Source organism: Pituophis catenifer, unplaced genomic scaffold, assembly GCF_029215685.1.
Source record: "Pituophis catenifer annectens isolate HBS135680 unplaced genomic scaffold, rPitCat1.0.hap2 SCAF_2, whole genome shotgun sequence".
Taxonomy (NCBI): domain Eukaryota; kingdom Metazoa; phylum Chordata; class Lepidosauria; order Squamata; family Colubridae; genus Pituophis; species Pituophis catenifer.
In genome coordinates, this window is record NW_027256882.1 from 217,630,271 (window position 1) to 217,647,390 (window position 17,120).

The following is a 17,120-nucleotide window of genomic DNA, read 5'->3' on the forward strand; positions in this document are numbered from 1 at the left end:
CTCTCTACATGGGGGTCCCCTTGAGGAGCACCCGGAGGCTCCAACTGGTCCAGAATGCGGCCGCGCGGGTAATCACGGGAGCCGCCTGGCACTCCCACATAACACCGCTCCTGCGTGAGCTGCACTGGCTCCCAGTGGTCTTCCGAGTGCGCTTCAAGGTGTTGGTTACCACCTTTAAAGCGCTCCATGGCATAGGACCTAGTTATCTTTGAGACCGCCTGCTGCTACCGATGACCTCCCACCGACCTGTGCGCTCCCACAGAGAGGGCCTCCTCGGGGTGCCATCAGCTTCAAACAATGTAGGCTGGTGACCCCCAGGGGGAGGGCCTTCTCTGTGGGGGCACCTACCCTCTGGAATCAGCTGCCCCCAGAGATAAGGAGAATCCAAGACCTCGGTGCCTTCCGCCGTGCCCTTAAAATTTTCTTTTTTCAGCAAGCCGGGCTGGCTTAACATATTTTTTTAAAAAAATTTTTAATTGGTTTGCTATTTTAAATTGGGGCCAAATTAATATATATCTTTTTAATTGCTTTTAATGTTTGTATTGTATATTTTTATCTGGCTGTACACCGCCCTGAGTCCCTCAGGAGAAGGTGCGGTATATAAATTCAAAATAAAATAAAAATAAAAATAAAATAAGTTGAGGAGTACCTGTATGTGGCAGATAAACTAAACTAAACTAAAAAACCATTAAACCTCAGTTGACCAGTCATGATGGGCAGAAGATCATAGCTATTGGCCTATCTAGCAATGATCAAGGCATATGGAAAGTTGTAATTTGGAATACAAAAGGAATACATGGAAAGAATATGAATTAACAAATTAGATGAAAGGAGGGAATATTGACATGAAGCATACCTGTGCAATTAAGAAAAAAAAGCTTGATATTGTGGACTATACTTGATAAATACATACCTGGAAGGGTTAAACCAATGTTTGTCAACCGTGGCAGCTTTAAGATGGGTGGGCTTCCAGACTGGCTGGAGTATTCTGGGAATTGAATCTTAAACCTGCTAAGGTTGAGAATCACTGGACTAAACTATATAGTATAATATTAATATAATATAATGGAATTATAAGGTAGAAGAGACCTTGGAGGTATTTTTGTACTACCCATCTTGCATCAAGATGCTGCTGCATTGTTGGGTGAAAACCTGAAAGATTTGCAGCAAGTTATATGATACAATGAGGAACATAAATCAGAAAAGAACAATGTGATATATGTTTCAGAGGAAAAAGAAGTGAATGATTGTGAATTATACAAACATGGCAATTTGTGTACTTTAGAAAAAAAAAGTGAAAACAGCTGTATCAATCTAGGAAATGGGTAGGTCAGGAAAACAAAGTTGAAAACCCTTGAAACACCCACCTTAAGAAGGGTGTTTAATAAAGCAAAAAGAGATAGGATCAAAAATGAATGAGGGCTGACAGAATGTGGATTGAAAATTAAAGTGAGCAAGCACTGTGAAGGAAGTACATTTAAATATTTTAGTTATTTAAAGGGCATGCAAAACAAATGCATGAAGAAAGAGCAAATAGGTGAAGAGGAAGGGATAGACTGAAAAATTAAGGTTGGATAGAGTTAATGATCTCCCCAAGCAGAAAGATGAGTTTAAAGAATAAAAAGCAGTGTATGAGATAATGTATAGGTGTGGTAAACACAGATCATTTGTGAATTTAAGGATGTATAGAGTGGTAAAGAGAATTAGATTTGTTTAAACCAGGTCTCTTAAATTGGTGGCCCATGGGCTGGATGCGTCACATGCAGGCCACACACACACCCAGCTCCACAAAGGCAAAAAATGTCATAATACGTCACGTTACGTGATCGGGTTTGACACCCGTGGTTTAAACCAATGAATCCCAATCTTGCTAACTTTCTCACATATGGACTTCAACTCCCAGAATTCTCAGCGATTTCCATGCTGGCTGGGGATTTTCTAGGTAATTATAGGTAGTCTTCGATTTGCAACAGTTTACTTAGTGACCATTCAGAGTTACAACAGCACTGAAAAAAGTGATTTATGACAATTTTTTACACTTATGCTTGTTGCAACATCCTCATGGTCACATGATTTACATTCAGATAGTTGACAACTGACTCACATTTATGATGGTTGCAGTGTCTTGGGGTCATGTGAACAACTTTTGCAACCTTCTGATGAGCAAAGTCAAGAGGAAACCAGATTCACTTAACCACCGTGTTACTAATTTAATAATTGCAGTGATTCACTTAACAAATGTGGCAAGAAAAGTCATAAAATGGGGCAAAACTCACTTAACAAATTTCTCACTTAGCAACTTAAATTTTGGGTTCAATTGTGGTCATAAGTCGAGGACTACCTGTAACGTCACATATGAGGATGTTGCCAATATTAAAAAACTTGGCTTAAGCTGTATCTCTTTTACTTATGCCATAATTTTATTGGGTCTCTATGTCGTACTTTTCTTCTGTACTTTATACTGTATTACATTCATTATAGTGATGCCATCTAACAGTCACCTATATTTTTTCAGCCCAGTCATGGAATTCTTACCTTGGTCATTATTGTTCCTCATTTCATTCTGTTGCCATACTATACAGTATTTTTTTAAAGCTGAGAATATATTTTATTTTATTTTTTACAATGTATTTATTGCCTGTCTTTAGGGTCTCTAGGAGGCTTACAGATATTTAAATATATCTATAGTTTAATATATAACATATATTAATTCCATCTTTTTAGATGCAATCTCTGACACTAAATTCCATAATTTAAAACAAAGTATTTTCTGTTGTCTCATGTCTTTCATTTGTTCCAGCTGTTGCCATTATCATTCAGATGATTTACATTAATCTAATTAGGACAAGCCACTGTGTTGCTATTATTTGTTTTGTGAAACTATTTCCTTATACTTTGCATTTGGTCAAGCCTGGCACTGCTTTGTTTAAGAGGAAATAGGATAGGTATCCCACTTGAAATATTAAAAATAATAATATAAAGTTATAAAAGGGCCAGTTTGGTACAGTGGTTAAGGCAGTGGGCTAGAAACTGGGAGACAATGAATTCTGGTCCTGTTTTAGTCAGAAATCCAGCCAGGTACCTCATTCTCTCTGTTCTGGGAAGGAGGCAATGGCAAACTACTTCTGGAAAAACCATGCCAAGAAAGTCTTGCCAAGAAAACTACGGTATAGAGACTTCCCCAAGCAGCCACCAGGAGTCAAAGGTGCAGATATGCAAAATAATAATAAAAATCTATCTGTGTGACTCCAGGAGCAGAACAGTCTTGCAATAGAGCTAAAGATGGAAAACATGAAACTGGAGTGTTTAAAATCCTCCAAATTGGATTTGAATATTTGAAATATGTATATATTTAATCTGATTATGATTATTTTACTGAACGTTACTCTCTTAATTTTATATTTTTGCATGTGATAACTGATTTTCAATATAGCTCTGTACGATTTTTTTCATAAATCTGTTAGACCAGTGTTTCTCAACCTTGGTAGCTTGAAGATGGCTGGACTTCAACTCCCAGAATCCCCCAGCCAGCGCTGCTGGCTGGGGGATTCTGGGAGTTGAAGTCCACCCATCTTCAACCTACCAAGGTTGAGAAACACTGTGTTAGACCACAAGCAACTTACCTTCTAAGTAACTCTTGGTCAGTCCCACAAAGATATGCAAAGGAAAAAACCCTCTCCTGAACATGCTTTTAGGGTAAAGAAAAAAAAAATCCTGGACGTCTAATTTAATTCTCCAGTCTTACGATGGAAGAAAAAAAAAGACCGCTAAAAAGAAAAGTCCATGTAACCCGGCAGCTCCGTTAGCAATAAACAATGATCATTCTAATGTTTCTAGCTCTGCCGTCGCGCAGGAGTCGAACGAGCCGCTTCCGACGGAGTCTCGCGAGATCCCTCGCAGCCTATGTGACTTCCGACTGAGCGGAAGTCGGGCCTCTTTTCCGTGGCTGACCTGGAGCGAGCGGCCGCGTTGGTGCCATGAAGGTAGGAGCCGAGCCTTGATTTTTCTCGTATGGCTTTTCTCGGGGCTCGTAAATAATCATGTTGGCGGAGAGAAGGCAGCCGACGGGGGGAGACGGAACACAAGGCGGTCGTGGGAACGTCGCCCTCGAGGGGGATTGACACGGATTGGGGAAGGCGGGAGGGCGAAGGCGAGAAGCAATGGTGTTTCAGGCTTCCTTTGCAGGCGCTCTGTGTAAGCCCCAGCTTCGCTCCTTCTCCCTTGTTTCTAGGGGGATCTAATAAACTTTTTCCTTGTTTCTGGTGGGATCTGATAAGCTTTTTCCTTGCTTCTGGTGGGATCTGATAAGCTTTTTCCTTGTTTCTGGTGGGATCTGATAAGCTTTTTCCTTGCTTCTGGTGGGATCTGATGAGCTTTTTCCTTGTTTCTGGTGGGATCTGATAAGCTTTTTCCTTGCTTCTGGTGGGATCTGATGAGCTTTTTCCTTGCTTCTGGTGGGATCTGATGAGCTTTTTCCTTGCTTCTGGTGGGATCTGATGAGCTTTTTCCTTGCTTCTGGTGGGATCTGATGAGCTTTTTCCTTGTTTCTGGTGGGATCTGATAAGCTTTTTCCTTGCTTCTGGTGGGATCTAATAAGCTTTTTCCTTGTTTCTGGTGGGATCTAATAAGCTTTTTCCTTGTTTCAGGTGGGATCTAATAAGCTTTTTCCTTGTTTCTGGTGGAATCTGATACGCTTTTTCCTTGTTTCTGGTGGAATCTGATACGCTTTTTCTTTGTTTCTGGTGGGATCTGATAACCTTTTCCTTGTTTCTGGTGGGATCTGATAAGCTTTTTCCTTGTTTCTGGTGGGATCTAATAAGATTTCCCTTGCCTTGACCCCGTTTTGTGCAATTATTTTTAGCTCAATATTTCGTTCCCTGCCACCGGCTGCCAGAAGCTCATCGAGGTGGACGATGAGCGTAAGCTGCGCACGTTCTATGAGAAGCGGATGACTGCAGAAGTCTCGGCTGATGCTCTTGGTGAAGAGTGGAAGGTAAGGCGTCAGGTCTCTTTTTTGGGGGGGACGGGGACGGGGTGACTTTGCATTTCTACTTTTTACGGGGTTTCTTCCTGCAAGGTGGCAACATGGATCAGGGGAACCCCCTTGATGTGACCTGGTCCACAAATTTTTGAATGGGTTGCAAGCATTGATATGATTGCACACAGAGATCTCTTTTGTGCTTGAATTCTGAGTTGACAAGTTTAGAACTTAACTTAGAAGATGGGTAAATAAGAGTTCCAAAAAAAAAAGATGTGAATAGGATCTGGGAAAAAGATAATAGGACGCTAGGAAGTGTGGCTTTGGTGGGAACTGTTGAAATGGCTTTCAGAAAGCAGATAGCTTGATTTGTCTACTGGCTCACTATTGATTGTCAGGCCAGCACTAGTGGGTTTGAGCTATGTAGCCTTTTTTGTGAGAAAAAGTATATTCAAAGCTAAGTTTCCAGCTTGCTGAGCTGGATTTAGATTGGCAAAAGCTTTTAAGTGGACATTAGTTATAGAATTTTTCCCTAAAAGGTTCTTTGTCATTGTTATGGGAAAATGTTAATAGTTTTGAAAAGGGCCTTCTAGCCTTGAGACACCAATATCATCCTCAGCAGGGTGGATTTGATTTAAATTGAGTTGATTTAAATCACAATTTAAATCATGATTTAAATCACTAGTAAAAAGGCTTGATTTAAATCAACTCGATTTAAATCATAATTTTTAAAGTGCAACTGTCATCTCTGCTACTCCTTTGACCCACTGTTGACTCACCGATAGTCCCAGTGTTGCAGAATATACAGCCTCATGCTACATAACTAAGCTCCATTTCATGCTGAATAAACTAAATTATTTATGTATCTTAAATAGAAAACTATTACGATAGATTTTTGCCCCAAAAGTTTTTTATTAAAATAAATTTGATAAAAATCAAAAAAATCCGATTTAAATCCAAAAAATCCAATTTAAATCCAAAAAAATCTGATTTTTTTGCTTTTTAAAAAAAATCATTGATTTTTATCCACCCTGATCCTCAGTTATAAGATATATTCCACTTACAGAAAAAATCCTGCAAATAATTTAGGTTTTTTTTTGGGGGGGGATGCCCCCTTTGTGCTGCTTATTTGAGTTAGGATCCTCAAGCTGAAAAGGAACAAGTTTAATAATCACAGTAGTTAAAAGTGGGGCTATATTATTGTCCATTAGTATTTGAAGCGAATGATAACATGCAGTTATGATTATAAAGTGCTTCTGAAAAGTTTAAATTGCTCCTTTTTTGTAGGGATACGTTGTCCGCATTAGTGGTGGCAATGACAAACAAGGCTTCCCCATGAAGCAAGGTGTCCTCACCCATGGCCGTGTCCGACTGCTGCTTAGCAAGGGCCACTCCTGTTACCGTCCTAGGAGAACTGGAGAACGAAAACGCAAATCTGTTCGAGGATGCATTGTTGATGCCAACTTAAGCGTCTTGAACTTGGTCATTATAAAGAAAGGTGAATTGTTCGTCTATTTTTCATTTGAAGGGGCAGCACATATTAGCGAGAATTTGTCTCGGAAGAATAGAAAATATTCTTAAGCACTTTTACCTTGGGCAAAGATTGCCAGCTTTGGTCCCAGACCATACCTTTGGCATATAGTGAGGCATAACCTAAATGAATAATATGACTTTTGACAAGCTAATAAGAATAATAAAATATTTTCAGACTCCCTCTTACCTTTTTAAAAAAATAATGCTTGTTTTGTAAAGGATAGCATTCAGAAGCCGGGGCTGATTTGTGAGGGATGATTTTTAGTATACGTTTGCTAAGAATGTAATAGCACCTATTGTTTGACAACTTTTTCAAGGTGAGAAGGATATTCCTGGATTGACTGATCATACTGTGCCCCGTCGCCTTGGTCCCAAGAGAGCTAGCAGAATCCGAAAGCTGTTTAATCTCTCCAAAGAAGACGACGTCCGTCAGTACGTTGTGAGGAGACCATTGAACAAAGAAGGTAAAAAAATTGAAGTAATACTTCAGCTGTTTTGTCAAGAGGGAATTACATAGTTCAAGTAGTGCTTTTCTGTTGGTCCATTCAAATTTTTACAGAAATCAAAGGAATCCGAGGGCTTGAGGGAAGAAATATGATAGCTAAATGAAAGTGTCAATTACTTCGTTTTCTTTTTACCTTAGACTTCTTAAGCTTTGATACATCTTGGTATCAAATATCCTGGTTGATGTGCAGATGTAGGTATATTTAGGTATATATCTAAATTTATAGTCCGTTGCTGTGCATTTTTCAAAGGTGGCATGCAGTAGCTTTTTAAAGCGGAAAAACATTTGTAGGAGTTACTATAGGTATACAAGGTTTCTGCATCTACTGCACTGCAGAAAGTTGTAACATCTGATTAAATCAGAGTAAGAGATTTTTTTTTTCTGGGATAAAGACTGCACTTGAGACTAAAATGTTTGAATAAAGCATGACATTTACTGTGATTACTCTTTTATGATCATTACAAATCGTTCTGCCTGGTTTAGCATAGTACATTGAATCCATGATCAAACTGCATTGTTGGTTAGTGATTTCTGCATTTGATCCAGAGGTCTTTGTCTGCACACGAATGCTTGAGATCAATTTCAGTTATTTATTTATTTATTTATTTTATTTTATTTTTATACCGCCCTTCTCCTGCGGGACTCAGGGCGGTGTACAGCCGAGATAAAACATAGCATATAAAATTTAAAAACAGTTTAAAAAACAATTAAATAACTTCGGCCCAAAATTTAAAACAACCCAATTAAAACCGAATTCAATTAAAACTGAGAGGATGGGATCAAGCCAGCCCGGCTAGATGGAATAAATGTGTTTTCAGGGCCTGACGAAAAGTCCGGAGGTCTGATATCGTGCGTATCTCAGGGGCTAGGTCATTCCGGAGGGCAGGTGCTGCCACAGAGAAGGCTCTCCCCCTGGGGGTCGCCAGCCAGCATTGTCTGGCCGACGGCACCCTGAGGAGGCCCTCTCTGTGTGAGTGAACCGGTCGGTGGGAGGCTATTGGTGGCAGAAGGCGGTCTCGCAGATACCCCGGCCCTAAGCCATGGAGCGCTTTAAAGGTGGTCACCAACACCTTGAAACGCACCTGGAAGACCACAGGAAGCCAGTGCAGCTCGCACAGGAGAGGTGTCATATGTGAGCGCCCCGTCACTCCCATAATCCCCTGCGCGGCCGCCTTCTGGACTAACTGCAGCCTCCGGGTGCACCCCAAGGGGAGCCCCATGTAGAGAGCATTGCAGTAGTCCAGGCAGGAAGTGATGAGTGCTTGAGTGACCGTGCATAGGGAGTCCCGATCCAGAAAGGGGCGCAACTGGCGTATCAGGCAAACCTGATAAAAAGCCCCCCTGGCCATGGCCATCATATGCTCTTCTAAAGACAGCCGTGCATCCAGGAGGACACCTAAGTTGCGAGCCCTCTCTGTGGGGGCCAGTGATTCGCCCCCAATAGCCAGTGATGGCACCAGCTGGCTATATTGGGACGCCGGAAGCCACAGCCACTCGGTCTTGGAAGGGTTGAGTCAGAGCCTGTTTCTCCCCATCCAGGCCCGCACGGCCTCCAGGCACTGGGACATCAATGGCATTGTTGGGGTAGCCTGGGGTGGAGATGTACAGCTGAGTGTCGTCAGCGTACTGATGGAACTCCACCCCAAAGCCACGGATGATCTCACCCAGCGGCTTTACATAAATGTTGAACAGAAGGGGCGAGAAGACCAACCCTTGTGGCACCCCACAAGCAAGGCGCCTCGGGGTCGACCGCTGCCCCCGTCAACACAGATTGCGACCGGTCAGAGAGGTAGAAGGAGAACCACCGCAAAACGGTGCCCCCCACTCCCAGCCCCTTCAACCGGTGCAACATGATACCATGGTCGATGGTATCAAAAGCCGCTGAGAGATCTAACAGGATCAGGATAGAGGAACAACCCCTATCCCGAGCCCTCCAGAGCTCATCCACCAACGCGACCAATGCCGTCTCCGTGCTGTGCCCAGTTATAAATGTATTTGTTTCTGATTATCTTTCAAACTAGGTTTAGTAGAGGTAGTTCTCAATTTACAACCACAATTGAGTCCAAAATTTCTGTTGCTAAGTGAGACATTTGTTTACGATTTTTGTGGCCACACTTGTTAAGTGAATCACAGCAGTTAAGTTAGCAATATGGTTGCTAAGTGAATCTGGCTTCCCCATTGACTTTGCTTGTCAGAAGGTCACAAAAGGGGATTCTGGGACACTGCAACCATCAACAAACGTGGCTTGAAGCTCCTGGGAGGGAAACTGTCCAGCAGCAACAGTTCAGATGTTGGCTTGCGTGCTTCAACTCAGCAAAAGGCAAGCCAAAATTGGAGACTTCAAAAGGCTCCCAGCTATCTCAACTCACAGTTGCAGCTAGCTCCGTGGGAGTATCTTTACACAGCTTTTCGGCTCCTTTTCTGCTGCTATCTCTGCTGCAGCTGTCAGGACTCCTTAGCTGAGTTCTCCTCCCTTCTGCAGCTCTGCTCTGGGCTCTGCATCCAGGTGCTTCAGCACTGGCTCTGCATCTAGGCCTAAACAGCGTCTAGGCCCAGTAGCAAGCAGAAAGGTCCGTGCTTATATGGGGAGTTAATCTGCAATTAACTAGGGCGGGGAAGGCTTGCAGTTAATTGCAAACAGGAGATGGCTTGATTGAATCCATACTGTTTGTAGCTGATCAAGTAGCTACAGCAATTCTGAAAACACTCGTGACAAAGTCAGTTGCTAAGCGTCTGAATTTTGATCAGGTGACCGTGGGGATGCTATAATGGTTGTAAGTGGAAAATGGCTGTAAGTCCCTTTGTTCAATGTTGTTGTAATTTGAACGCTCACTAACGAACTGTTGTAAATCGAGGCCTATATAAGGTGATCCTGCATAGTAGTTTTCAATTGGCAATACACATGAGGAGCCGGTGCTCAAAAGTTCTGCCCAAGAACATGTAATTAAACCATGACTTAGAGGACTTAAACTTTTGTCATCTACAGGTAGTCCTCGACTTACAACAGTTCATTTAGTGACCGTGCAGTTACGATGGCACTGAAAAAAGTGACATGACCAGTTTTCACAGTTTGAAGCATCCCCATGATTGTGTGATCAAAGTTCAGATGCTTGGCAACTGATTCATACAACCGTTGCTATGTCCCAAGGTCATAGGTCCTCAACTTAAAACCCTTTGTTCAGTGACCATTTGAAGTTGCAACGGTACCCAGGGTCACATGATTCCCTTTTGCAACCTTCTGACCAACAAGTCAGTGGGAAAGCCAGGTTCACTTTAACAACCAGGTTAGTAACTTACCAACTGCAGTGATTCACTTAACAGCTGTGGCAAGATAGGTAGTAAAATGGGGCAAAATTCACTTAAATGTTTTGCTTAATAACAAATTTGGGGGTCAGTTGTGGTTGTAAATTGAGGACTATCTGTATATTTTTTTTGAAGAGGAATCAGATTGAATTTTGTGCCTGCCACAGTTTGCCAGGACAGGTTATATGTTGCCCAGTACACCTTGAATTTCCCTTTCACATATTTCATTCTATGGATTATGTGAAATTATGCCTTTGTATCACATTGTAGATGGGAAGACATATCCTTAATGATCAGCCAACTTATCCTGTGTAGTTATTTTACTTTTGCATTACTGTTTTAACTGTAGACCAGGGATGTCAAACTCGTGTCATCACGTGACTTTTCCCCCCTTCGCTAATTCGAGCGTGGGTGTGTCCAGCATCCAGGCTGCGAGTTTGACAGCCCTGGTATAGTCCATCAGCCTCAGATTTAAATAGTTATTCAAATTATTGACATACCTGTCTTGCCCATCTTAGGAAAGAAGCCAAGGACCAAGGCACCCAAGATCCAACGTTTGGTGACCCCCCGAGTCCTGCAGCATAAGCGCAGACGTATTGCTTTAAAGAAACAACGAACTCAGAAGAATAAGGAAGAGGCTGCTGAGTACGCCAAACTTCTGGCTAAGAGAATGAAGGTCTGTTTTCCTATATATGCTTGGGGAAGGGAATTCTTTGGTGGGAGGGTTATCTTCCTTTTCATGTGATTCTTGAACGTGAAGCCATGTATCATAGATACTTCACTGCAGAAAGTTGATGAGCTTAAAGCTGAAACTGGAGGAAATAGTTGGCTTAAGGACTAAACACCCACACATGTATAATAGGTGTAATTGAAGTTATACATAACATGTATGTGAATATTTCTTATTCCACAAAGTGATTAGCATGTGTGTGTGTGTGTGAGAAGGGGAAGCCACCTATTAACTTCAATAAAGTACTGACATGGTGAAATATGTCCCAACACATGGAGCAAATAAAATAAGTTAGGTATTTTTTCTAACCCATCCCTAGCTATTTTAATCCACAGGCAGTTGAGGTTTTAAACCATGTAATTGGTGCATTAGTGGAAAGACCAGTTTCTCAGTTATCCCTATTTACAATGTTGGCTGTGTGATTTTGAGCCAGGCTCTCACTCGGCATCACTTGTGTGATATGAAGAGTGAATGGATGAGGATGATGCTAGGAATATAAATATAGTAGTTTTACTATACAGAATCACCTAAAAATGGCTTACACTGCTTTAGGGAAATATTTGACTTTGGATATTGGGGAACAAGGAGATTGTTGAAAGTATTTCATGTAATAGCAGAATTTATGAACAGGAAGATGAGGCTGGGGAGATATGCTTTGTTAAGGCTGTTGGTGAGTTCACAAGGTGAATGTAGCTGACATTTCTGGCCACTGCCTTAAATGTTATTAGAATATGCTTACATATTTGGAAACTGACAGCTACAGATAGGAGTTTCTGCAATGGTGATAGAAAAGAAAGTGCATGTGACTTCACACAATGAATTTACAGCATTTAAAGAGTTGAGATGCAGTTTTATGCTAATATGTAATATTCTTGATCCCCTTTTCAGGAGGCAAAAGAAAAGCGGCAAGAACAAATAGCTAAGAGGCGTAGACTTTCTTCTCTGAGAGCTTCTACATCTAAATCTGAATCAAGCCAGAAGTAAGCCATGAACTGTGCTCCTAAAAACGTTAAAATAAAGTTTTTATGATCAGAACAAACTTGATTCAGTGTTATCCTTTTTGCTAATTCCTGTCAGTTTAAATTAACAATTGTCACTTTAATGAACAAATGTCTCTGGTAGATTTCTGCTTGATGCAGAGGTTTCATTTTTGTATCATTCAGGGCTGTGATGATTTTGGCTTTTCCTTACTCAGCAAATGGCCTCTTATTTATATCATTCTTATAGCAATAGAACTTAAGACTTATACACCACTTCACAGTGCTTCATAGCACTCTCTTGAACATATTTTCCCCAACAATCTGGGATCTCATCTGGGATGAAAAGTTAAGTCAACCTTGAGCCGGTTATGATCGAACTGTTGGCTGTGGGCAGAGTCAGCCTGCAATATTGCTTTCTAACCACTATGACATGGCATACGTAGGGAACATATATTTAATTTTAGCTTTAACCCTCTGCTAAACCGTACCTCCTTCATACACAAAAAGCAGACATGAGAAGATATATCTGTATACTTTTATTTTTTTTTTTATGATAATATTAACAAGTGGTTTCTAAATTACTGAGGGTTCCTATACAAAAGTAATTTTAAAAAATTACCACCCTTTTATCTACAGGTATTTGTTAGATTAAAGCAAGCGTACAGCTGACATCGTATTTTTACAACAGAATTATAATTATTGCATTGGTAATAGAAAACTCTCCCATGTCAGTCTTTTCTTTCCATATTGCAAATGCATAATGAAATATTTCTAAAGAAACTCATGCATTTTTCTTTGATTTTAAATCCTCTCCCTTTTTATACTTCGACTATCTACATTGCAAGATAATTTCCAGTTTCTCTTAACGGTGCTTGGAAGATTAAAAATAAATGTATCAGTTAATATTGACTTCAAAGATGATTTTTGCAAATTTTCCTTAAAATATTAAAAGCTTGGGGATGTTCAGTGCTTCATTTCTAAATTACTAGAAGCTGTAAAACATGTTTTCTAACATTACTTCTATGAAGTAATGGTCAAGTGGTCAAGAGTAACATGCACATTTCTCTTAATATGTGTCTTTTCTAAAGCTATGGTTATCTAATGCATGTTTTAGAAACAGCTCTTTTTAAATTAAACTTAATTTGAAGCCAGATATAGTAGTGTTTTAGATATGCAGATTAGCTAATGAGCATAAACCTGTTGTAAATGATTTTATAGCAAATCTACTTTATAAAATACAATCGAAAATGGGAAATAGTAGCTTCATTGCTAATTTTTTTTTAAACTAAAGAGATTTATCTGACAATGGATTTTTCAGTCTGATGCGCAGTAATAACATCAATAGTAGTAAGTTGTGTGCAATTTTATATTCCCATATTTTCCCCTCTTACAATTAAATAACTCTGAATTATGTGAATTTTTACATGGCATTTGAGAGCAGATGCATCTCATTTAACTCAAGACTTGTTTTAGAGTATAAATACATAAGGTTGCCCTGAGGGATATTTTTCTACCCCTCTCCAAAACACATGGATTTCCAAATATGTATAAAAATTGGCTGTACAAATAATAGTACAGTACAAATACTGTACTATTATTTTATAACTCTGAATACTCTTTTACTGTTTTATTAAGGTTTTCAAAAGTATTCACCACCCACTGAAATGTTAACCTTTGAATCTGTAAATAACAAAACACTTAAATAAGTCCCACAGATTTCACTTAAAATATTAAATATTACCTACATCAAAGGATATTATGAGATCCCAGAATTTGCATAATCACTAGTTCTTCCTGTGTGGCTTCTAATATACATGCAGTAAGGGCAAAATTGGCTATTCCTCTATAGATGGTAAGAGGGGATCTGTGTCTACTTGATTTCAAGAGCAAATTTGGAAATAGTTTGTGATTAGTGAAAGCTCAATTGCAATTGGATCTCTACCTTTTGAAAAATATTGAAACACTGAATATTGTTTTGATCTATACATATTTATATTAAAATAAGATCAAAGGTGAAATATTCAAAAGGCACAAAAGCTTTGGTATGAAGCCTACGTAGTATTAAATCCACTGTCATGGATCTAATTAACATTCTAAATTATACTTTGTTAACTAGTTTATTGGGCAGTTAGCTAGGCAATCTTGGCAAGCGCAAGGTTGTGAATGCTTGATAGAAATTGAACAAAGATTTTTGGTCAGCAATGCCCGTTTAGGGATGCTGGAAAATTTCATTCCAAGACCCTCTCATGGAATTACATGTTCACTATCCTGAGAGGGGCGACCCCGTAACTAACAGTGAATATGGGGATACAGGTGGATCCTACACTGGTGTTCCAAATGACAAAATATTTGTACTTCTGGATCAACAGAAGTTGTACTGTGTACAAGGCTAACAGCAGTTCATAAAACCAGTTTAGAATTTTGACTTGTATTAGCTAATTACAGAGGGATCAAAAAGATTACCATTAATTAAACATGCAATGTTTTAGGGTGGCCCACATTGCTCCAGATGACAAGTAAACTATAAACTATCAGTTAATTTATAAATGAAACAAGAAAACAGTAGTGGTAAATAGCTTTCATTTTTTAAAAAAATCAAGAGCATTATTTTTGTCCTTATGTTAATATATAATTGTTATAATGTAAATATGACTATATAGAATTGTGTTTCACAAGAGGTTTATTAACATAAAATCATGCGTAGATGAAAAACCCATTGTATTTGCAGATGGACATAAGTGATTCAAAAATTAAAATAGGTAATTGTACAGAAAGTGTTAATACCCTAATCCCCCAACACTTCCTTGAAAGGGTGAGACCAGAAAGTAATACAATGGAATCTGTTTTAAACAGTAACTTTTAAAAACATGGAAGTTGCTTTAAAAACAAATTTCCAAGAATTTTGAAATGTGACTTAGAATATTTTTTTAAAAAATGCTATCACACCAGATTGTTCCAAAAAGTGCAAAATGTTGTGTTCTCTGTAATGTTGTGCTAATTTCACTTTGACTAAGATTTGCAATAATTTATCTCCAGCAGTACTACTAAAGAATGAATAATTATATGGGCAAAAGACAGCCTTGAAAAGTCATGATCAAGAATGCATTTTGTATCTAAATCTTAATCCGTTTTTAAAAATCATAATTGTTTCTTTGCAAAAATATTGAACATGCCCAAATCTTTATTACAACACTGCTTTAAATGAATATCTGATGTTGGGAGATAAACCCAGGAATTGTCAAGAAAAGTGAGGTGTGAATATAATAAGCAGGGAAATAAAATATTTTAACATTAAAAATTAGTATTTTCATTTTCAGTAAATTCATCTTCAAGTGTATGAGTATAAATACATTTAACAAAGATGTATTCAACTCAGCCAGTGCAAAAAAGATACATATCCCTCAGGTTAGAAAAAATAAGCAGGGATGGGACATTAGTGCACTGAAATTTTAAGCTCTGTTCCATATATGTATATACATATGTGTGTGTATACATATATACACACATATATGTTTGTGGATCTGTGTATTTGGGTATATAGACCCACACATGCAATTTTCTATGAATGCTAAAAATGTGAATATTTCATGCCCCTTTATGTACCTTTGTTCATCTACTCTGTTTTCCTTTATAAAAAGTCTTAGAGCCACTCCGGGTAGACACCCATCATTGCTTCAGAAAACATGTACAGTTAAAAAAAGTTACTATGAAAAGAAGAAACAATAAGCTTTGCTTTACACAGCCATGATAAAGGTTATAATATTTGTGTGAATTGGGACAGTGATGGCTTTTAAAAGGCCCACTTGCTAAACCTACAGCCTATTCTTTTGAACCAAGGGAAATAACTGCATTTCATAATGAAAATGTACATGAAATATGTACATATAAATGTAGTAGAATTTCCTCCATACATAAATCAATGTACTCTTGAGCTAGAAGTCTAATTTACGCTAGAAGGAACAAGTCTTATGAGAAAGAAAGTAAATGAATCTCCCTTTGTCATCATTCTTCACTTCTAGATAGAAGGAAGGGAAGGATTAAATAGAGCATGGTTGAAAGTTAACTCTCAATTTGATTATTTTGAGTTAGTATATTTAATTCATGAGCTGGTATAAATATCAAGTGTCACAGAACAATGTTACTGACTCTTAAGTGGATTGCACACAGCAGTTGTTTTAACTAGAATTCTGGAGCTTGAAACCAAATTTATACATTCCCAGTTATCTCTCCTTTTTTTCTTGGTAAGTCTTCCACTGTGGAATCTATATGAGAGGTGCCCCAAAGCATTTTCTGCACCACTCTACATTGTCACTGGGTGGAGAATCAATCTTTTCCATTTTTTTCAGTACTTCTGCTGGAAGGCTTTTATATGCAGCTCTGTATTCGTTGTCAAAGGCCTCTGCAAACAGGAAGACAATTTAAGAGTCAGGAAGCACAGAAATTGTACTGCACGAATTGATTTTTCATCCTTTTATTCCCCCACAATTCAAAATCCAAACATATTTTATGAGATAAGATACATCTCTTCACTCTTGGTTTGCTTGTCCAAAACCCCCCTGTGGTGGTTCAAAGTGGTGGATTAAGAATGATAGATCAAGGTTTAAGTCTATTCTTTGGAAATTCACTGGGTGATTTCAGCAGCCAAACACACAGGCCAACCTACTTTGTTGGGAAAAATTAAGAACATTGAACTCTTTGAGGAACATGGCTATAAATCAAATAAAATGAAAGTTACAATATTCAAAAAACAAAACAAAAACCCAGCCAGTTTTGTTTGTAATGCTATATATACTGCTCAAAAAAATAAAGGGAACACAAGCAGAAGACATCCGAGATCTGAATGAATGAAAGAGCCTTATTAAATACTTTGTTCGTCACATACAGTAGTTTATACACTGCTCAAACAACTAAAGGGAACACAAAACTACTGTATGTAACGAACAAAGTATTTAATAAGGCTATTTCATTCATTCAGATCTCGGATGTCTTCTGCTTGTGTTCCCTTTATTTTTTTGAGCAGTGTATTTTTAATATTGGTTTGATTTTTTTTTAAAAAAAGCAAGAGTATAAACTGACAGCTAGTACTCCCCT

At 38.9% G+C, this 17,120-nt stretch overlaps 2 protein-coding genes across 2 annotated transcripts in view; one reads left to right on the forward strand and one right to left on the reverse strand.

The window, feature by feature from the left end:
• The first annotated feature begins 3,904 nt into the window (after positions 1-3,904).
• Positions 3,905-12,088, forward strand: RPS6 (ribosomal protein S6). The gene is made up of 6 exons (XM_070938582.1): positions 3,905-3,983; positions 4,862-4,993; positions 6,266-6,476; positions 6,829-6,975; positions 10,838-10,995; positions 11,938-12,088. Exons 1-6 carry the CDS (start codon positions 3,978-3,980, stop codon positions 12,031-12,033), a joined length of 750 nt encoding a protein of 249 aa, XP_070794683.1. The 5' UTR covers positions 3,905-3,977; the 3' UTR covers positions 12,034-12,088.
• Positions 12,089-14,691: 2,603 nt separating this feature from the next.
• DENND4C (DENN domain containing 4C) overlaps positions 14,692-17,120 on the reverse strand; it is a 70,904-nt gene continuing 68,475 nt past the window's right edge. Inside the window, exon 33 of the mRNA XM_070938583.1 lies at positions 14,692-16,428. Coding sequence (XP_070794684.1) covers positions 16,292-16,428 — 137 coding nt within the window. The 3' untranslated portion in view covers positions 14,692-16,291. The remainder of the gene's footprint in view (positions 16,429-17,120) is intronic.